At 48.8% G+C, this 22,736-nt stretch overlaps 1 protein-coding gene across 1 annotated transcript; it reads right to left on the reverse strand.

The window, feature by feature from the left end:
* Window positions 1–1,348: 1,348 nt before the first annotated feature.
* Window positions 1,349–19,740, reverse strand: MAB21L3 (mab-21 like 3). Its single transcript, XM_054564699.1, has 7 exons — window positions 19,653–19,740; window positions 17,953–18,190; window positions 11,298–11,438; window positions 10,541–10,832; window positions 7,802–7,980; window positions 7,176–7,370; window positions 1,349–2,145 (listed from the first exon to the last, which is right to left on the reverse strand). Exons 2-7 carry the CDS (start codon window positions 17,998–18,000, stop codon window positions 1,912–1,914), a joined length of 1,089 nt encoding a protein of 362 aa, XP_054420674.1. The 5' UTR covers window positions 18,001–18,190; window positions 19,653–19,740; the 3' UTR covers window positions 1,349–1,911.
* Window positions 19,741–22,736: the final 2,996 nt, after the last annotated feature.

Here is a 22,736-nt window from a genome sequence, read left to right on the forward strand (position 1 = left end):
TCACTTTGAATGAATGGTACAGTCAATTTACACTTTATGGCATTCTGTGATCGCAGAGCTAGTTTGAAATTTGCTTCAGCTGTTTTCATCATTAAAATTTTGAAAACTTACTATACCTGTCTTCTCAAAAATATTTCCCAAGGTCTAAGAATATCAGAATTTGAATGCAAGCTTTGATGATTTAACAAAATATTGGGTTCCTCATCAGTACATGTTTTCAAAATTACAAACTTATCCTATGCTTGGGAGGACTTTTATTTTTCAACATTTTAACACTGTGATTTCCTGTGTGATAGCCCAGGGACCCTACCATTTTGTTACAGTATTTTTGTAAAATTATTGCTTTCATTTTCAAATGTGACTTTTCTTTTTACAAAATCAATAGTTCATGTTTTTAGGAATTTCACTGTTACATATTTGGGGAACATGTTCTAAGTAATAAAGGATTCCCTTGAATTGAGAAGCAGTAAATAAATGCCAAAAGATACCACCTCTGGTCTCCCCAAGACCTCCTAGAATTCCTGGACAATGTGCCGCACCAGCTGGGTGGCCTTGGGACCACAGTGAAATTCACACCGCAGGGCTGGAGAGCCCTCTGTGCCCCCGACCCGCGCGTGAGCCCCAGAACCTCTGTATGATGACCCCAGGGAGGGTATTTAAAATGCAGCTCAGATCATGGTACCAGGAGAGGCCAAATGTCATACCTTTGATTTAGAACAAAATACAAATCCCGTACCAGCTCCCCAAGGCCAGGCGACCTGCCTCGAGTGGCCCCTCCGAGTCTGACCTTGGCTCCCTTTCCTTCGCCATCAGTGGCTGGCGTCTTCATCCTTCAAGGGCCTCTCTGTGGCTCTGTTTCAGGAGCCTGTTTATTTCTCCAGGGCACTTGCTTTAATGTGTAACAACCGTGTTTATGTACCTGTTGTTCATTTCCTGCCTGCACCACGAGGCCCCATCCACCAGGTGAGCCTCGTCCCTCTGGCTCTCTGTGGCTCCCCCAGTGCCTACGGAGCGTGTATTTATCAGTGAAGGAGGGAGTGGCTGTAGTGAGCAAAGGAAGGTGTTGAGAGGTGAGTGACACCCAGGTCATTCCGCACAGACCACAGCACCGAACTCCTTCATAAACACAGGGCAGCCTCATCTCTGAGCCATGGTGTGCGGAGCAAGGAGAGGCCAGTGCCTGGGAGCAGGGCGCAGGCAGAGCTGCACTGACATCTGACCGGTACCCGTCACCTACATCTCCCTTACCTACTCAGGGAACACCAGCGAAGCAGAGAGAAGCCCAAGCCTCGAACCACCGTTCAGGAGACCTGGCAGGAAAGACATGCGCTCTCACATCCGACGTCATCATTTAATCAGTGGGTAGGTCCTGATCCAGGACGCAAACCTGGCTCCTAAAACAACCAGCAACACTTTGTGTTCCTCCAGTGCCCTCTCCTAGAAAGGGCCCCAGCACAGCCCTGCGGATGCACAGCCCTGCCTGCAGGGAGGCATGTTCACAGTCCCATTTTACAAATGGAAAAACAACGGCCCCTTGCTCCACAGGCCGGAGGGCCACGGCCAGGCGGCAGGCTGACCCCTGGCCTTCCAGGGGCTCTGTCTCCATCCTCAGCTCCTGAGCAAGGGAAAATACACTCAGAACTGTCATCAGTCTGCAATCTGTGGCTTGGGGAAGCGTGATGAGAGCTGTCCCCAAGAGAGGTAGCTAGCAAGGGCTGAAATGCCTGCTCAGCTCCAGGGAGGCCACACAGACACCTGAGGCTGCGTTTCCCTCTGACGCACTCCTAGGCTGATAAAAATTCCTCAGCCTTATGTAGCTTCTGTCCTCGGCAGGAACCTGCCATCTGACTGGAACAATGCACAGAAGTCAAGCCAGGTGGGATGTCTGAGAGCCCCCCGGCTGGCACAGCCTCAGGGCAGGCTGATCTGGGGGTCCTTGAGGAAGAAGGCCAGCTTCTGGGCCACAGCATCCAGCTCGGCCGCACTGGCGTGCTGCAGGAGGTTGCTGCTTCGCACGAAGAAGTGCTTCAGAAAGTGCTGGCTTACACACCTGTGCAGCTTCCTTGCCAGGCGCAGGAAGCCTTTGCTGAAGACCTGCCAGTCCTTCGAGTGGGGGTACTTCTCACAAGTCCAAAAGAGCACTGTCTGTGGAAGGAAGAGGCGGGGTCAGACATCCCTGAGGCGACTGAGGAGAATGCCTCCAGAAACACTGAGCTCACGTGACCTTGGAGGAGGCAGAGAAGAGTCACCCAGGGCACGTTCGTTGGGCTCTGAGTTCCTGACCCCCAGCCTCAGGGTGCTCTCAGCCTTGTCCTGCTGGTCTCCTACACCTCTGTTCATTCATTCGCTCTCCACTGACGTTTCTAACGATCGTGACTCTCCTCAAAGCTGATTCCCCACCCCTGGCAGGTGCCTTTGCCTCTACAGGGAAAATGGAACCCCCGGTGCCCGCAGATGAGATGGCTCTGCCCACACCAGCACCTTCCCCTCCGCCGCTCCCCCTGCCTAGCACCTGAACCCTCCCTCCTTCCAGAAACTGTGAGTGATCGGTCTCCCTCTTCCTCATTGGCTTTTAAACCTTCTCAAAGCTCTGCTGCGCCCTCGGTCCCACGTCTTCTCCTGCCCTGACCCTCACCTCCACCAGTCCAGGTTCCTCCAAACAGCCACCCCAGTTCTCCATCGACCTTTCCTCTGCTCCGACTCCCTGCCTCAGTCCACGCCAGTAAGGACTCTTCTGCCATCAGCCCTCAGACGCTGCTTCGCTGAAGACTCAGCGATCTGCATGTTGCTAAACGTGCCCAATAGCCTTGTCCAGCCCTCGCTTCACCTGACCTTTCAGCAGATGTGACTCCCTCCTCTGTACTCTCCCTCCTGAGTTAATCTGCACTTGGCTTCCCAGCCAACACATGCTCTGGGGTTTTCCCGGCACTACAGATACTCCCTGGCAGGCTTCTCTTCCTCCCTCTCCCGCCTTTAACTGTTGGCATGTCTCGGCCCTAGGCTCTCTTAGTCTATCTTCCTTCCACAACAGCGGCTTTAATGTCCACAAAGATATGAGGACTTCCCATCCTCTTACCAGCCCAGAACTCTCCACTGACTTTTTTGTCCTGGTATTTCTTGAAAACCTGAAAGTCATCTGTCAGCATGTCCAAACTGGACTCACAAGCCGGGCCGGACGCCAGCGTGGCTCATCCAGGAGTTAGGCAAACTCAGGAGCCGTCCCTGCCCTCGCCGACCCAGTCAGGTCCTGCCAATCCGCCTGCGTCAGTGCTGGGTTGGCCGAAAAGTTTGTTTAGTTTTTCCTGTACAATGGCTCTCGTAGTGCTTAGCTGACTTTAACCTCATTCAAAACAATTTTGTTAGATTGTCTTGTGACAGCTGTCATACCAGCGTGCATTAAAAAAAAAAAAATCAAAATTGGTGAATTTTTGTGCAGCCATTTTTATATTGAAGATGGGAGAAAATATGTGACATTTTCATCATATTATACTTTGTATTTCAAGAAGGTAAAAACTCAACTGAAATGCAAAAGAAGATTTGTGCAGTGTACGGAGAAGGCGCTGTGACTGATCGGACGTGTCAAAAGTGGTTTGCGAAGTTTCTTGGTACTACTGACATTTTGGCCAAGTAATTCTTTGCTGTGGGGCTGGCTTATGTATTGGAAGATGTTTAGCAGCAGCCCGGCCTCTACTCACTAGAAGCCAATAGCAGGAGATAATGACATACTCAAAATATCCAAACCAATGAAGTTACTGGTGAAAATGAAAAATGTGTCTTTTATTTTACAGAAGAAACTAAATGGACTTTTTGGCCCACCCAATAGTTCTCAAATCTATCCACTTATATCACCATCGGGTTCCACCACACCTCGCCCAGACCTTGGCAACAGCCGTCCAAGCAGTCTGCACCTATTTTTGTCACCTTCTAGTCTGTCACCATCCACACCGAAGCCAACGTGATCTTTTCGAAATATAAATCTAAGTTTCTTCTTATCTGAAGTATCTCCAAGTCTTCCCATTGCGTGTTAATTAAAAATAAAAGCCTTAACAGCGTTAGGTTTACCAGGCGTGGTGCCAACCTTCCCTCCCAGCCCTGCCTGGCCCTGTACCCTTCCCGGCCCCCACGCCGGCCCCGCCGGCCCCCACGCTGGCCCCGCCGGCCCCACTGCACACTCTCTCCCACCTCAGGGCCTCGCACAGCCCGCTGCTGCGCGGAGCGGACTTCCTTCTCATCTCTGTCCAGGAAACTCACTCCTCAGGCCCCATTTCCCTTTGACGCCCATTAAATATCCTCTTTGTCCTTTATTTCTCGTGAACAGCAACGATTGCAGGAGCAGCCATTTTCATATTTATTTATGCGACCCCTACTAGACTGCAACGCCATGAGAGCAGAGGACGAGACCTCTTCCTCTCGTCTTTGTTCGCTCCCGGGTCGGTCACTAACACCCTGCAGAGGGACAGGCCCACGCGCCGGCGGGCACTTGATTCACATTTACTGAAGAAGTAAAATAATGAATTAACCAGGGGTGTCCAACCTGTGGCCCACGCGCCACATGCAGCCCAGGATGGCTGTGAATGTGGCCCGACACAGAATTGTAAATTTACTTAAAATGTCATGAGATTTTTGGGGGGGATTACATGTCACAATGTATTTAATATGTGGCCCAAGACAACTCTTCTTCTTCCAGTGTGGCCCAGAGATGCCAAAAGGTTAGACACCCCTGGTAGATGTTGAACATGTTTAAAATATAGTCTTTACTAAAAAGGAAAAGAACAGTGTTAGGTTCACAGCAAAATACTGAATGTTTTTAGATTAAATTTTTTGGAGTAGATGAGTGGGCGATAATGGCATTCTAGTCAAGATAACCTAGATACAAAAACAAAATGTATTAATTCCGCTCTTGAAGTTAGCCTTTTATCTCCCTAAGCAAACTGAAGCAGGTAAGCCTATTATAATCAAGGCCCTGTGCCTTTGAGTGAGTTTTAGAAATACTGTATTTTGCTGTGTATAATGCATCCTTTTTGCCCAAATTTTTGAGAGAAAAATAAGGGTGCACGTTATACATGGATAGTACATGAAATACTTTGTATCTGTTCTTGTGTTTCATAACCCTCCGACCAAGCATGGAAGGCTAGAGAAAAAGGCCGTTCTGTTTCCCTTTGCCCCACCCTCCTCAACACATAACCCCCTCTTAAATGCCCAGTCTTGCAAACAGACGCACAGTTTTGCTGTGCTGCGTGAGTGGGTTGGGGGGACTGACGCAGAGAACCTTTAAGGGGTTGCCCTGAAAGTCTCCAGGTGATTTAGAAGCATCTGGAATGAAAATGGTCTGTGCATGGAATACAGTTTTGAGAGCAGTTGGGGGGAGGGGAGGGTCAGGGCAGCGGGGGGACCCGTGGTGGCCCTATTCAATCTTGCCTAACATATTCATGCCACTTAAAGCGCCTCATCCTGGGAGGCAGTGACATCAATGGTTAAGATGAGGTTTTGCTATAAGACACACTGGAGTTTGCTTCTCAGCTCCTACTCCTCCTGGTGTAGAAAGACAAACGAGAAAGAAGCTAACTTCATCAAGCAAATTAGACAATCTTCAGAAAGCCCTTGCCCTTGACCCAGAACAGGTGTGTATTTTTCGGGACATATAGAAACTCCACAGAAAGGTCCCAGTATGTGCATAGGAGATGCAACCAGATTCTTGAGCAGACAGATTATCAGAAAAGATTAAAAAAGGAAAGCAAAGACTAGGGATTTTATGAGGGGGTAAAAAAGTTGAATAAGATGTGAAGTCATTCATTCATTTGATCAACAAATATTTACTAAGCAACTACTAGGTACAAGGCATTGAGAGAGATAGGAGGGGTTCAGTGATGAGTAAGGCCAACATGGTATTTGCCCTTAAACAGATTATGTTAGAGCTGAGGGAGATACACAGGGCTGGAGAACGGTTGTCCATTGAATGAGAGGAGGCACAGGTAGGAGGAGCATGCAAGGAAGGCACCGCAGAGACAGGTGACCACCCCACGGGCCTGTGCGCACCTGTGTAGTAGGTCAGGGAGAAGGGCTGAAACTCCCGACAGATACTAGCTAGGCTGGGGCTGCGCTGTCCCTAAGGGTCCGATACCTCCCACCCTTAGCATGCTGCAGGCGGTGTTACAGGAGCGTCCAGCTCACCATGCATGGTCAGAAACTTGAGGAGCCAGTGCTGAGAGTTTGATCAAAGGCCACCTTTCCAAGAGCAGCACCTGGGTGCCCAGTCTGGGTCGGGTTCTGCTGCCCTAAGTGCTCACGAAGCAACCTTCCTCTTCTCCCTACCGCTCCCTTCGCTGCATGATTCCACACACATCTGCAAATCGGTTTGGTCGACATCTGTCTCCCCTGCTAGACCATGAGCTCCGTGAGAGCTGGACCCATGTCTTCACTGTGTATCTCCAGGTGCCGAGCACACAGCAGGTGTGGGGGCAGGTGTCTGGCTCATAGTAATCTCAACAAGTATGTACTGAGTGAGTGAATGCACAACGTGGGGTTTGGGGCAAGGGGAAGCAGGTGCTGGCAGAGCGAGGGAAAATCCACCCCGATGCTGGAACCCAGACATTCAGGTTTACAGCACTATTCTGTGCTAACCTGAACATTTCCTGGCTTCCTCCTCTGTGCGGAGCATGTGTGAGCGTGTGCGTGCGTGACTGGCTGCACTCGGACTAGAGTGGGGGCTGAGTCCTAACCCAAGGAAACACATGGATTTATCTGAGGTTCGAGCAACTGGCAAGCTTTCATGAGACTGCAGGTTTCTCAAGCGCACAGGCCGCATGTGTAATTCATTTCTAAAGCTCGGCGGGGCTTCTGGCAGCCAGTGGGCACTTGTGTTGGCTTGTTGAGTAAAATGAAAGGAGGGGAGAGATAGAAAGAGAGAGAGAAAAAGAAGGTAAGATGGCAAAGAAAGAAAAGGGGGAGAGGGGCGGGGAAAAGTTTGCCCTGCCAGGAGCATTGTAGACATACATCCCATGGGGATTCTCTCTCTCCACGAGCAATAAATAAGTGGCGGGGTGGCAAGCACGGACTCTAGAGTCCTATCCTGGGCTCATCACATACACCCCCAGGCCCCTTCCCATGGCTCCGGCCAGGCCTACAGAAGAGGCAGAGGGAGCCACCCAACCCCAGCAGCGGTGGCCGCCACTCACCTGCAGATGGTAGGACGTGAGAACAGGCCTCTTCCCCGGACACCAGACGTCCTCCTTCATCTGCCTCAGCGCCTGGAAGCACTTCCGGCGGCAGCCCCCATCTTCGTCCATCTGCTCCAGCAGCACCTGCTCGGCCTGCAGGAAGCTCAGCTGCCAGTGGTAATTGGAACGGGCCAACAGGGTAAATCCGAATGACTGGAAGAAGAGAACAACAGCGGGAAACTGAGGAGGACGGTGCCTGCCCGAGTAGATGCCGCCTCCGAGGCAGCCCACTAGTCTGGGGGACCAGCCCCGGGGCAGGAAGTACTTCCTGCGCGCACACCCCGGAGGGAGCCTCACACAAGCCCCCTTGCACGTGGGCCGTTAACAAACCACCGGGTGGCGTGGTAGAACCCAGGCGGCTGGGCCCTGCCCACCGAGCCTCCTTCAGTAGGTTCAGAGTGGGGCCCAGGAAGCCACATGTCTAACAGGGTCTCAGGGACCGCGGCCAGTTCTGGGGCCCACGCTTCGCGAACCGCTGACCTCGTGAAATCTCAATTTTCCTTCCGAAGCGGGTGGGCAGGACGCTGGGGTGGGCTAACCTGTGAGGTCGGTGCTGTGGGGAGCGGGGCCCTGCCCACCGGTACCTTGATGCACTTCACTCTCTCTGGGGAGGGCCAGCGCGTCAGACACCGAGGCCACCGGGCTTTCTTGGACCACGCGGTGGGGATCTCCACTCCGGGGGCCAGCTCTATCTCCACCTGACCTCCGGCTGTTTCCATGGCAACCCAAACTGCAGTGCTGTTTTTTAGCACGCTGACCTTTCCTGGTGGGAAATGATGAACAGGCTCAGAAAAAGCATTCAAAGAGGGAATTTGGGGACAGTGACTCTGACCACCTCCTTGTCACCGGAGGGGCAACTTTCCCAGGGTTAACAGCATGCCAAAGGGGGCGGGGCAGTGTTTGTGTCAAAACTGGACAATTACCCAAATAAATATTGATAGAAGCATTGCTTGAAAAATCTCCTGGCTGGTGGGTTTTTCTTTTCTCTTTCTCTTCCCTCGCGCCAAGGCTGTTACAGTACCTTTTCTTTTAAATTAATAGAGTCTTTTCAGAAGGCTCAACTGAAAGAGACGCTGAACACCAACAAAACGTAGAGTGTTTGCTACCACGAAATGAAATCCAAGCATTCAAACTGCCCCCTCATCCCACCCTTGTTTAGGATGCACTTGGTTGCCTTGCTTATTCACCGGCCTTTGGTGTTCAGTTTAACCCGTCTCTTACCTGAGTCACAAAGGTCTCGGGTGGTATTCGTTCCCACCACCCATTGTGCCAGCCTCGCCTCGGATGTATTTATCATCATAAGCCCCCGTAATTGTTAAATATTTCTAAGTGGCACGGCCACTGGCTTAAGGAGTGAGCAGAAAGGAGCCCTCATGCTGGAACCCTCCAACCAGGCAAAGAGAGTGAGCGGAAAGAAACACATTTGGTAAAGTTTTCCAGCTCATATACTAGAGCCCATTTCTAATTTGTTACCCCTTCTTTCAAAAGATACACAGCCTTTTTTGTTTGTTTGTTTGGCCGCCTTCCTTACAGGTAAGGATGAGACTCTAGGATGGGCATCTATTATTTTGCTCTTCCTTGCTCGGAGAAGAGAACAGAAGCTCCCTCGTTAATTGTGTTCGAAAGGAGAACATTCTTCTCTCCATGGCTGGGGTGTGATAAAAAGCGTATTGTCTGCATCTAATCAGAGCCGCCCAGACAGGAACGTGACAACGTCTGGCACTTCAGCACTATTTGCTGACGGCACCTCCTCAGCCCCGCCCCGTCTGAATCTCTCATGCCCACTTTCACTGCGAGCAGCGAGCAGCGTTGCAAAGCGAACAGGTCGGCAAGCGCAGCAGCCAGCCTGCGTGGCCCACGCCCTGCTCCCACGGCTTGCTCTGCTCCCTTGGCGTGTGACCTTCGGCATGTTACTTAATTTCTCTAAATCTAATTTTTTTCATCTGTAAAACAGATAGAAAAATAATTCCTACTATATAGGGGTGCAATGAGTATTTAACTAAATAATCCATGGAAGTACCCTGTCCAAGGTAACACCCCATCAAACATGAACTATCTCCATTATGGTGCCTTCCAGATTATTCTAGCTAGACAGGAAATGCACACTGAAATCCATTTCTTTCAGTACAAATGGAACCACGTGTTGGTCAGCACTTTGGTTTTTCACTTGCTTGCCTAGCACGGGCATGTTTCATAATTCTGTATGTACACACACACACACCTTGTTCTTTTTAAAGGTAGCATAGTCCCCTGGGCTGAGGACACATGATTTCCTGAGTCAGTTTTCCTTTGTTTCCACTTCGATCCTCTCTAGCTATTCATTATTACAAAGCCTATGGCAGTGAATATCCTTGTGCCTATTTCCTCGTGTATCAGTAGGAATCTATTTCTAGAACTAGAATTACTGAATTGTCAAGCATCACATTATAAAAATAAAAAGGGACAAGTTGCCCTTTAAAAAGTAGGCATCAATTCACACTTTCAAGAAAACGTGTTTCCCTGTACCCGCCCCTACACTGAGCATGTTCAGATGTTTTCATGTCTGTCAATCTGTTAGGTGTTTTAGTTTCTCAAAATACCTGTTAGATGGGGACATTTTTCCTTATTTTTACTAGCCCTTTATATTCTTTTTTTGGTAAGTTATGTTTTTTTCTGGTCATTATTTCTTTTGGTCTGCTTATGTACTTTTTCTTTCTGGTTTATAAGTTCTCTTCCACGATTGAGGAAATTAGCCATTTTTCCCATTTGGAAATTCACCTTTTCACTCCGGGTGAACAAAATGCGCGTGCGCGCATGTGTGTACGTGCACATACGTGCCACACTGTACTGTGACTTAAGATTTTGGGTTGTTGAACTTAGTTCTCCATGGCTTCTGGATTTTGTGTTTTGGTAAAAGCTAGTGATTTCCACGGGTGCCCTCTCATTCCACAGGGGTACTGCCGTCAGCTGCTGATATTGTAGTAGAAACGTGCTAATACCAAAGATCTGAGGTTTTATGAATAACTTGCTTTTTTAAAAAAGAACCCAAGCTTTTAAGCTACCACCTTGGAAAGGCTGCATCACCAACGCCCATCATATCTACGTCAGGGTGGTGATTACTGAAATCCACAGGGGCGTGTCGGTGTTGTAGGAATTCCAGTCTTCCGTGTGTGGCAGCAGAAAAAAGGGCTGATTTGTATCATGGGGATTGGAACAGGGGTAAAGAGCACATGTTCACTGTCTCCATACAGGAGCGTGAGCTTCAGGTGACACCCAAGCAGAGGTTTTATCAAGCAAAATGAAAATGCCCCAAATTCCCCTCGTACTTTTCTTGATCCACGCACCTGACAGGTGACAGGCTTCAATTGCGTTTTCCACCAGTGTCCGGAACACCTGGAGGACCTTGGCGGGCACAATGTCTCCCTCGATGTTCACATCTGCCTCGTGCCACTGCCACAGGCTCTTCATAAACTGCTGCACCTCCAGCCACTGCTGCAGGCCGTCCGGGTCCCGCAAGGGGCAGGGGAGCCTGGCGCCCTGCAACGTGTAGTACCGCCAGCGCTGCTCCCTGGCCTCCCTGTACCCGGCCAGGCCTCTCACTGGGACTGTGACAAGGAACTGGCTGGGGGCCAAAACCTGGGGTCAGGAGAGGAAAGAGGGGGAGGTAAGAGAAGTGCTCTGGATAGTCTGCAACCCACAGACTATCACTTCCAACTATTCCTCGACGGTGCCCCCCGTTTCCTCTGCCTGGTGCCCAATCTATGAAGCAGCCGCTCAGTAAATGAACAGGTGCGTCGCTCAGCGTTAATCATTATAGTGGCAAGTGCTTTGGAATCAAGGGTCTCAGTGCGAGTTCTGGCTTCAGTGCCTACTCTGACTGATCAAGTCACTTGATTTCCCTAAGTCTCAGTTCTTATCACCTGGAAAGCAGGAATAGGAGGGCTTGATGAGCTCGTAAAGGGCGAATATTAGAGTACCCATGGAAACAGGAAGTATTATTAGTATTCTTAGCGGTGTGAGTGCCTGTCACTTACTGAGCCCCGCCCACCCCAGTTTCTGGGCTCCCTGTGTGGGCACCCAGAGCCAATGAGACCCGCTCACCTTAATGTTCTCGTTGTATGTGAAGGAGTAAGGGACAGCTTGGAACCGGACGTCCTGGCTGCTGATTTTGGTGGTCAGACAGTAGATGACTTTCTGCACCTCCTCCACAGCCTGGGAAACCTGCTGGCGCCTCAAGTCCACCTGGGGAAGGGGGCAGGGAGCAGCACAGGAGTTATGTCTGGTCTGGCCACCTGGCACTGGCATAAAGAAGTGATGGACAGGACACAGTGGGGGTGACCAAAGGACTGTGACTCAAAAGTTCCTGCCTTCCCAAGAACTCCAGGGGAGGTGGATTTAGGTCTGATGATGCTCCTCCGCGCTCACTTCTAAAATAGAAGCCGTTCGTCCAGTGTTCATCTAGCACTCACTGTGGGCTGGGTGCTTCTGCTGGTGCTGGGGCCCAGCAGTGAGCAAGGCAGCCACGGGCAGGACACAGAGACCTGCCTCCTAGCTGGATGCACAGAATATAGTATATATGCATATAGGTGCACACGCATATACACAAGCATGTATGTATATATACAGGGTAGGGCAAAAGGAGGCTTACAGTTGTTTGTATGGGAAAATAATATAATAGTTAATAATACAAGAACGAACTCTGTGTTTCACATACTCACAACTATAAACCTCCTTTTGCTCCACCATGTATATGCATAGACACACATCGCGTGTGCGTGTAATATGCTATCAGGTATGGTAAGTCCCATGAAAAAAAATAAAAGAGGGTAAGGGGTTAGAGAAGTAAAGGGGTTGCTATTTTGGAATCAGAGGGCCAGGAAGTCATCCCTGGGGAGGTGACACCTGAGCAAGCCCTGACGACAGCTAGGGGAAGCAGACCCCGAGGCCCCGGACCGAGGGGCACGCTTGGCTGAGCCCGAGGTCTGGCAGGGATGCCCCTGGGGCTGAAGCCTGGAAAAGAAGGGTGATAGGACCGAGCCTGGAAAGGAGGGGCCAGGCCGTCCTCCTGCAGGGTTTTGGGCACTGTGGTGAGACCACAGTGTGATGGAGGATAACGCCCGCTGGCCAGGGTGGTGAATATGAACCAGTTTAGTAGGTGTGGCTATTAAACAGTTTAAAGCCTATAAACACCCAGCAAGCGCTTCCCGCCCGTGTCAGTGAACGATGGTCCCCTGCTCCTGTGAACTCAGCCTTCCTGCACCTGCGGGCGGGGGGCGGGGGCGGGGCGGCGTGCAGACGTCTCTTCCGACTGTGCCCAGCAGGTCTCTCAGAACTGAACACCAAAATGTATATACCTTAAGGGATACTTAAGGCCTAGGGAAGTAGATGCTTGTGGGAAACACAAGGGAACTTTTAGTAAACTCCAGGAGACACAGAAAAGTCCAAATGATTTCTGGATGGGAAGAGTCTGTAGGTTTTTTCTGAACTAGAGGAGCTCTTTGTTAGGTTGCCCATGAGGCCCCTGCGGGCTGGGACCAGCGGGGCGGCCTCCCGTAGAGATGCCCCTGAGCCCAGCCAGGCGCTGACTGGAAGCATCTAAATAATCTAAATGTAATGCCCACTCATGAATCTGTCTATTTCTTCGGAGTTTTGTGTAGTGGCTGTTTCTATATATTCTAGGGTAGTTTTTAGACACCCATAAGCCGGTCAAGAAAAAAAGCCCAACTCAACGAGATTTCTGTTTTTCTAAACTTAGTCATCAGTTTGTCCAATCACCTCATACCTCCCACCAACCAACAAGCCAACTACATATGGACACGTAACACAAAGGTGCATGTGCATCTATTTGTGCACATGTTGTATGTCACATAGAGTCAGTTCATCATTAAACATCTATCTAGCTATGTGCCAGACACTGTTACATGCTAGGGCACAGCAACAATAACACAGACATACATGGCCATGAACTTAAAGCGGTGGGGAAGACAGATGTAAGTACAGAAATTAAGGGAAGGTGCCATTCAGTACAATGAGGCACCTTGAAACCTATTTTATATGCACATATAAAGGTGTACACAGAGGACTGGCTTTGAAAAAACTAATTACTAATACACTCCAGATTCCTAGGAATAACAAGAAATATAATACGAGGTCTCTGATCTTCACAATTTCACAGTTCCATCGGAAATATGGGATAGACATGAAGTTGTCTCTTCAAAATCCATGGGTCTTGTCTGACCTTAAATAAATAATATGAGCATATCTATACTAGCTTTCCACAACTCCTTTTGCTACCAGCAGTCACCTCTACCCCCAAAATATTCATCCCACTATACTCACCTTGAGAAAAGGGACCAAAGGTAATTTTCTTGAACATTTATAAACTATCAAGACTCTGAATCTGCCAGAGTGTGCAAGTGGAAGAGAGCAGGGGGCCCCAGAGGTGAGGTCATTTGCCAAAAATTAAGAAAAATGCCTTCAGAAGCCGGTGGTGGAGGGCCCTCTCCAGGGTAGGACTTCTGCGTGTTGCGATTCCACTCCACTGGGCCAATTTTTGTTGAACACACACTTCATGCCAGGCTCTGTGCACACATGTTGTTAAGAGGTTTACAGGTGAGATGGGGAAAGAAAAGACAAAGTGCAAACTAAAATTGCAGCCATCCAGTGCTGAGGTGAATGTTTGCCCGGGGTGCTCTGGGTACACAGAGGGGGACCCTGCCCTGGTTTGGAGACTGGTAGGCCCTTCCTGGAGACATCGTGTGTAAGAATTGCATCCTGAAAGACCAGTAGGAGTTAGCTAGAAAGAGACAGGCAGGAAGGTTGTTCTAGAAAGAGTATGGCAGACACCTGGCACGAGAAGCATAGGAGAGATCTGTAATTGTTCCTGTATCCTTGGGGCAGAGATCACCTTGTAGGAAGATGGTGAGGTGGGAGAACAAACAGTGAGAGGTCTTGAGAGTAAAGAAAGAAGAATTTCCAGAACAACGTCAACACTAAATAGCTGAGTAAGATAAGGTCTGAACAATGTCCACAGAATTTGGAGCTGGGACAGATTGGAAGGGTCCCGGGACTTGCAAGGCATTCCGCCAGATTGCAGTGGCTTGAGAGGGAACGGGAGATGAGCAAGTGAAGACAGAGGTAAGCAGCTCCTCCAGGAAGTTGGCTGGGGAAGGAAAAACAAACAAGGGCACCAACAGGTTTTTTCAAAATGGCACACAGGTCAGGACATGTCAAATGCTGACAGGAAAGAGCCAGCGGAGAAGGAAGAGGCCATAGAAGGCAAAGCCACTGAGTAAGGATTTCGCAGCCGGGAACAGTTGTGCAAACGCAGGAACCTGGTGAGGAATACACCTCGGGGTGTCGGGAGGAAAGAAAGGTAGGTGCAAATGCAGGTGAAAGGGTAGGGGATGGCGGGAATCAGGGAGATTTCCTGTCTGATGTCTGTTTTTCTTTCCAATAGCAGGCAATGTCCTGATAGTGAGGTGGAGAAGTGGAAGGAAGGGGACTTCCGGGTGACAGACTTTGGAAATAGCTTCTCTAAGGAGTGAGGGGCTGTCTGGGTACAGGTGGAAGATTGCCAGGCAGCACCCAAGATGGATGTGGGCTGGTCCATGAAGCTGGGAGACACCAGCGGGTTCAGCTGTAAGCTCTTCTCCAGCACCAGCGGTAGCAGCTGAGGCGCTGAGATTCAAGTTTGCAGGGCAAGATCCAGAGACAGGCAGAGGAGCAAGGGAGGGTTTCGGCGGTGGGTCATGTTTTCCAACCCGGGCAGGGAAGGGACAGAGCCAGCTAGTAGATTAGGGGACATTGGATAAGTTCAGGGTCAGGAATAGCAGGGGAAAGTAACCCAAGGGCTGTGTAGATAGAACATTGCAGTCAGGGTAGTTGGGAAATAGCATTCTCAAATACTGTTGCACTTGAGTATTCTCAGGACAAAGGCTAATCTAATCCTTCTATTGCACTGGCCATGGATAAGTTATGCTCTATTTGTTAGCAGGCAGATTCAGTTACTCTAATTAAGCAGAGTTTATGCGGAAATAGCCATGGGAGGCACCCACTCGTTAAGGGTGCCATCCCTGTTTGGTGGCCTCCCTCTCTCCAGGGCATGTCTGTGTGTTCATACGCGTGTACATGGCCTGTCCTGGGCAACTTCTCTTCCTCCCAAATCACGCTGTCAGTTGCTACAATGACTAGCTCAAGTTTGTGGACCATTTTTACTATTTCAAAGAGAAATTATGGAGACATCTAGGTTGTTCCCTCTCAAAACATTCTGACTCATTTGCATTCCCACATGCTTCCTGGAGAGAGGTGGAGAACTGGCGCTAAACAGCATGCTGGGAATGAGATTTCACACAGGCCTGGTCACACCGCTGAGCATGTGGTCTATGGGGATGTCATCAATGAGGAATGCCACTGGGGGAAACAGCTGAGAACTTCCTTCCCGACAACAGGAAGTCAGACTTTTAATTCTGGAATTGCATTAAATCCCGTGATCAGTTTTTAAAAAGGACAGATGCCATCTCTGTCTTCCAAGGGTTAATGGTGGAAAGGGATGGAGACGTAAATTCAGCGATACACATAGAGGAGACAGGTGTCAGCCGTCATACCCCCGTCTTTTCAGACTAATTCTTCCATGAACCGGATGCTTGGGCCCCACAGGATATTTGCAGCTCCCACGTGCAGCAGAAGCCTTAGCAACTGCTGCACGAAGAAGCTCAGACTGGTGAGTCTTGCCAAGAGCAGGATACTTCATAAAGGTTAGTTCCTTTGAGTCTCCCAGTTATCTTTTAAGGTGGGTGCTATGATTGCCCCCATTTTGCAGATGAGGAGACTGAAGGTCAGAAAGCGTAAGTAATTTGCCCAGGGTCCCGGAGCCAGTAAGTCACAGGACAGGGATCCACGCACAGGCCGTCATCCCGAGGCCCATGTCAGAACCGTGGCACTGCTCTGCCTCCCTAAGGACAAGGTGGCTGTGAGGGAAACCCACGCCCGCTGCTTGAAAGGACTCCCTTAGGCGGCGGCCTCCGTAGGGATCCTCCGCGGGCTGAAATCCTACGCATGCGCAGAGGCTTTGCCTCCGCCCAGAAATGCTTCTCCCATCAGAGCTACCACGGCTCCTCCAGGAGCAGCCCGTTTAAATCCGGTTACAGCCCTGTGCTCAGCCACGTATGACGTTAAGCATTTGCCCGCCTGCACCCTTGAAAGGCCACCCTTGAAGACACCAGGAGCACAGGATTTTTTCCTTAGCGAGGGACATTCCGGACCTGGGTTCCGGGCACCGTGTTTTTCCCAAAGCCTGTGCTCAGTGTGGTCTACAGAGATACGCATCGAGGGGTTTAGCAAAAGGCATGTGGCTTTGGGGTAAAAAAAAAAAAAAAAAAAAAGAGAGAGAGAGAGAAGGCTGACACCTCAGCACCTCCTCTACCAAGCTGTGTGACTTTGGACGAGTTATTTAATTCACGTGAGCCTCTGTTCCCTCCTCCGCGTGTGTCACATGGTTGTCATTAGACTAAATGGGATACTGTGTGGGCCTCGACCCGCCAGCACCTCTTACACTTTCCTTGCATTACCTTCAACGAACCCTGAAGATAATTCTGACCACAGACATGCAAAGACACTGTGTGAATATCAAGGGAATAAAGACATCCAAGACCCTCTTCTTCCCTCCAGAAACTTAGAATTAATAAACCAATATACTGTTTGCAATTGATTGTCAAATAAATATTATCAGTAATAATTATGAGGGGAGTTCACAGGAAGGCAAAAAACGTTTTGTGCTGGGGCGTCAGGGAGATTTTGGTTGAGGACGTGGACTCTGAGCTGAATGTGAAGGGCGGCTATGAGGCCGAGAAGCGGGGAGGAGAGAGGTTGCCCCCCCTGGCGGAGGGAAGCGGGGAATCTACGGCCTGAGACCTCAGAACACAGTTCTCGGGGTGGGGGCAGGAGTGGCAGACACAACATCACCAGGGGCTGGGTGGAGACACACGTGGGCAGGGGTGGGGGCGGGTGTCATGCCCAGGACAGCTGCGGCCCGCGGAGCCAGTGCGCCCCGTGTTCTGCCAGACAGACGCACGGCTCCTGCCCACGGTTGCCGGGCAAGAAACTGGAACCTGTGGTTGCCAGATATCTTGATGATTTTTTTTTCCCCCAGAGAGGATGAAAATCTGGGTTTCTATTCAGAAATCTGTATTTTAAAATACAGGGCGGGCAAAAGTGGGTTTGCAGTTTTTCGTAGGGAAAATAATACAATAATAAATAATAATACAAGAATAAACTCTGTTTCTCATACTGTTGCCCACCCCATATTTGTCCACCCCATATTTGTAACACATTTGAAAAAAATTTTAAAATTCTCCAACAGGCTAAAGAAGGCACGTGCACACGCTGGATTCAGTGTGTGGAGCTCTGTTTGAAAGTCCTATTGGAGATGCAGGGACGCAGAGAGTAGGAAGATAAAAACACAGGAAAATGGGGGAAACGGTGGCCAACACTCCTTCCATCCAATAGCCCCCAAAAGGAAAAACAATGGGAAATCACTTATTTTGCTATAATTTATCATCATAAGTTTTCCTGGTTTTGCCTAAGAAATCAACTTATTACGATGATAATGAACTCGGAATCAAGGGGAGGCGGAGGGGGGAGGCTGGGTGAGATGGGGGGAGGAGGGGGGAAGGAGGGGTGAAGAGGGGAGAGGTGAGGGGAGGAAGGGGGAGGCGGGAGGAGGAGGGGTGCACAGGAGACCAGTGTCTGTCCTTACCTTACCCAGCAGGCACTCTTCTAAGTTTTCTGCAACCAGAGATTTCATTGCCTCTTGTTCAATTCTGAGCAGAACTGCAGCAACGTCTGGGTTTGCTTCTCAGTGCAGGAGACAGCTCTTGTGGGTCGCTCTCCCAATAACGTCAGCCTCTCTGTTATATTTCTCTGGGAATGTGTACAGGCACCAGACACGTGCCTTCTCAACTCTTACTCCCAAATTGTAAGCGTCCATCTGTCATCTTTGGAAGAATGAAAAAAAAATTAAAAAAGGAGAGTTGATAAAATGGAATTTGAGTCCAACCTAATTTTACCCTGTTCAGCTCTGGTGCTCTGGCCAAATTGCAATTTTCCAAGTGTACTTTCCACTCAAATACTTCAGGACAGAAACCCCTGAGGTGGCTTCTCCCCACCTTTTTATCCTCTTGCCCTAAAACTAGACACACTCTTGAGCTCAGTATCTTTTATCTCCTCATCCTTCTCCTGTTGACAGTAAATATCCCTTGCCCTCAGACCCAGAAAATCCCACAGACTGATCTACCTTCTTTACAATAAACAGAATAGGAAACTGCCAAACAGCCAGCCTGCCACCCGTCATGATGCCTACAAACAGGGGGTCAGGGCTTGCCAGCCCGATCAGGGCACAACAAAGAGCTTGCAGAACAGCACACACATGCACAGGCACGCACACACAGGCACACCCACCAGAGGCAGCACCAAGATCCTTCTGCTCACCTGCTGACCTTTACCCCTCCTTCCACTTGAAAGCTGGCCATAAAAATTAAATCACTGTAAACAGAACCCCTGGGAATCAAGGAAACCATTGCGGCTGGTTTTGCCAGCAAAACCATGTTGGGAAACAGCTCCGGCAGTAGATTCCCAGTCTGGCTGGCTGGAGCTAGTTTCATACAGGGGAAAAAAAAAAAAATCACTGGTCTGATCTGATCTCCCTGCTGCTGGTAAACAGTAGAGTGTGCGATCAGATGATCTCAGGAAATCACAGCGCTCTAGGAGCCCCGCTTGCTTCTGAGCAGCGTTCCCAACCACCTCGGGGTGCTCGGCAAGGCACTGCGGGGTGCTGGGGCGACTCCGCTTTCTGTGGCCTCAGAATTCGCGTATGTCCCCTACTCTGCTGGTGGCAGGAAAGCCCAGGCAGAGCTCCCAGGCTGCTGTGCTCCGCCCACCTCCACCCACTCCTTAATCCGAGGGCTCAGTCCAGCCTCTTTCCACAGGTCCCTTCTGTGAATCTGTAGTCTGATAAGGACAAGGGAAAGCCACTTCCTCAGTGCTGCCGTGAGCCCTGACTGGTGTGGCTCAGTGGGTTGGGTGTCGTCCAGCACTATTTTGATTTCAGGTCAGGGAACATCCCTGGGTTGCTAGCCAGGTCCCCAGTTGGGGGTGCACGAGAGGCAACCATTTGATGTTTCTCTCCTTCTCTACCTCCCCCTGCCCCCCTCTCTAAAACCAAATAAAGAAAATCTTTTTAAAAAATACTGCCTTAATTTTTACATTTTCTTCCATTTGTCATTCTAAGTCTCTCTCTCTCTCTCTTTTTTTGCTATCAAATGCTCCTGAATATTTCTCAATATTCTTTCCTTGGCTGCTCTTACCACTGAGCAGGTGTTCCGAATAATTGACTTTTCACAGACGGAACAAGAGCTTCTCTCCCTTTGAGCTTCTTGTGATTCAGAATTCTGGACCCACCTTATTTGCAACTTAGCCCAAGTCTTCCGGTTTCTTCCATATGCTCTTATATTTCTCCTTACTCCTGCTTCACTGCAATCATTAACTGGAGTCCCTTTCCGATGACGGGGCCTTTCCTCCCATTCAAAGGTTACCCCACATACACGTCATCAGATGTGTAAACTTGCGTCACTTTTGCCTGTGGCTCTCCTGCTGCAATTGCTCCAGCACCGCAGCTGATCAAAACGATAAAATCGAATCTTCTCTTGCACTGGGGCCAGTGATGCTTGCCAGATGGGAGGGAGGAAAACAACACACAGGGCCAATGGAGGCACTGGGAGAAGAAGCAAGAAGCATGTGCTCAGGGTGACTTACTATGGTCTATTTTTACCTGGATGTCAGACCCAGGAAATAGGGATATTGTATAAACACAACCAGTTCCTTACTCTACGGTTCCAAACAGAGGGCAGTCACAAATACGGTGACCTCTCACAGATCGGGGAAAAAAACAGCTTTCTTTGCAGATACAGATCTCTGGTTAATTGGATATTGGGTCAGCAAATATTTACTGAGCAACAGTCTGCCTAGGGCACTATGCTAGGATACTCGGAGGGGTTCAAAGATGACTCAGATTCTTCTCCATCCTCAGGAAATAGGTCTCCTCATTTCTCATGACTCACGCCAAATGCAGGCCTGCACAGGGAAGCCAGCTTTGATGACTTCTGTTGTGAAGACCAAGAAGTTATTCTTCAAAAGCAGTTTAACAAGCTAGTCACAGCCCTAAACCGTAAGTATGAGAAGTCCCAGAAAGACAGTCACCCTGGCTCACCAGCGGAGGGGCTCGTTCCTGATTTACCTGGTGGCCGCGACATTCATCCCAAGAAGGTGAAGCGTTGGCTTGATCCAAATCAATCTTAAATATTCAAATTTGTTCAAGTTCACCAAGGTTATGAACTCTGACTTACTCTTTCAAAGTTTTCCTTAAATCCTGGGGTGACTCACCTCTGACAGCTCAGAGGCCCAGACAGAGATCGTTGTTGACTCTGTGAAGCCCCCAGTGGGGACCAGGAGGGGACCCTGTGTGCTCTGTATCCCCAGTGCAGTGAGTGGCTGACACATAATCGACCCTCTGTTAATAGTGGTGAATATTTGATTGCATTAAACATTAAAGTGATATTCTTATAAATAAATATGTTGAAGTAAAGTCACTTTATAAATTATCAATTTAATTTCATACATGAACATATGATCTCTTTAAATTACTATCATCTTTTATAGAAAAACCTGATAAAAGAACTTAGCATAGTATCTGACACATGATAGGACATCAATAAACATTTTCATGTTCCATTTTCTTCTTTGAGAAAAAAGACCCTTCTGTTAACATAGGTGATGAATTCTCCTGGTCTTATGTCATGGGAAAGATCTTTCATTGGGTTGGCCTGCACAGTTCCATCAAAAAGCTTGCGTCCTTTCCTCTCATACCCAACATGGCAACTGAGATAGTGTGAACTTGACCTATTATCAAGGTTCAGGGGTGGAGGATCCCAAATTCAAATGCCTACATGAGCCTAGATGGTAATATGATAAACATGATAGGGTAGAACAATGGAAAGGGGTGGGGCCCATGGTGAGTTAGAGAATATATTCCCTGTCTAGGATATTCTACGTTGTGTGTGTGTGTGTGTGTGTGTGTGTTTAAGGCTGTACTGGACAATATGAAACCCTCCCCTGTACTCTGTGCTCCTGTAAAACTAAACTTGTTGCAGTTTCCTAAAAAGCTTTGACATCTTCTCTGGGCCCTTACTCAAGGCAATGTTCTCTGCTTGGACATTCACCCCTCCCTCCAACTCCCTCTGAGACTATTTCTGCTCATATTTGTCCTCCAAGATTCAGCTCAGCTGCCACCTGCTTCAAGGACCTTTTCTGATTCTCAAGGCTGAGTAGAGCATTCCATGTGGTGTATCAAGGATACACCAGGCTTACGTTCCTTAAAGGCAAAGGTTTACCTTATTGATTACAGTACTTAGCATAGAGCAGGTGTTCTATAAGTAGCTCTAGAACGGATGAAGGAATGTGTGAGTGAATAAATGAGTAAGTGAAGGTGGCTCCATTTCTCATTCTACAATCCAGTCCCATCTGACCTATAGGCATAAGCTCCAGTGAGAAAATAAACAGGTAAACAATGAGTGAACGCTCACTGCTTTACTTTGGAGCACAAATAACAAATGCTGGAAAAGCTGACTTCAACACAGAAAGCGCCAAGCAACAGGATAAGATGTGTCCGTACCTGAAGGAAGCCACTATTCACAGCCAAACTGTCAGAATTGCTGAAAAACTGCCCAGGGCTGGGAACTTGCTGTGTGAAGCTCGGTATCCAAACATACATGTGTTTTGTAAAAGTCATGGTTCCATTTGGCTGTGACTTTTCAATAAAAAGTACACTATTTCTTAGCAGCAATTATTACCCCAATAATCCAGAAAAAGGAGCCCTCCAACATCAGCCTGAAGGGAGAAAACGTTTACTTAACACCACCTCTACCGCTTGTATAGCCTTTGATCAAAAGAAATAATGAGAAGTGATTAGTGCTATTAACTCCAGCATTCTATGCAGCAAAGATGACCTGCTTTAGTTCCAAAATACAGGGTCCAGCACAAATAACACCCCCTTTTCATTACGAAATATTTTATTACAAAACTATAAGCATGTAATTCTGTAACATAACAGTATCACACTCAAGCACACCATATGACATTTTAGGTGAAATGTTCAAATTAAAACTATAAATTACTGCAGCCATATTATTACCCTACTCGCCACACTCAAGCAAGGCATTACTTCTGCCAGACCCTGCCGCGTATATTACATAACCCTAGTTTGTGCTGGGGAAAGTAAAGGAGGCCACATAGATCTGCTCCCATCTGTCTGCGTGTCCGTCTGTCTATACTCCATCCACTGAGAAGTCACTCTGGTTCTTCCTCATTCAAATGGCCCATGTTGAAAGGCAGCCCAGAAACCGATTTTTAGCAGAGACCCACTGTTGATGAATAAACCTCTTGCTATGGCTTGGATGACACTTTAATTTCTAATTAAATAGCTTCCAC

The sequence above is a fragment of the Pteronotus mesoamericanus genome, unplaced genomic scaffold (genome assembly GCF_021234165.1).
Source record: "Pteronotus mesoamericanus isolate MK-2021 breed Mesoamerican mustached bat unplaced genomic scaffold, CSHL_Meso_final scaffold_99, whole genome shotgun sequence".
NCBI lineage: Eukaryota > Metazoa > Chordata > Mammalia > Chiroptera > Mormoopidae > Pteronotus > Pteronotus mesoamericanus.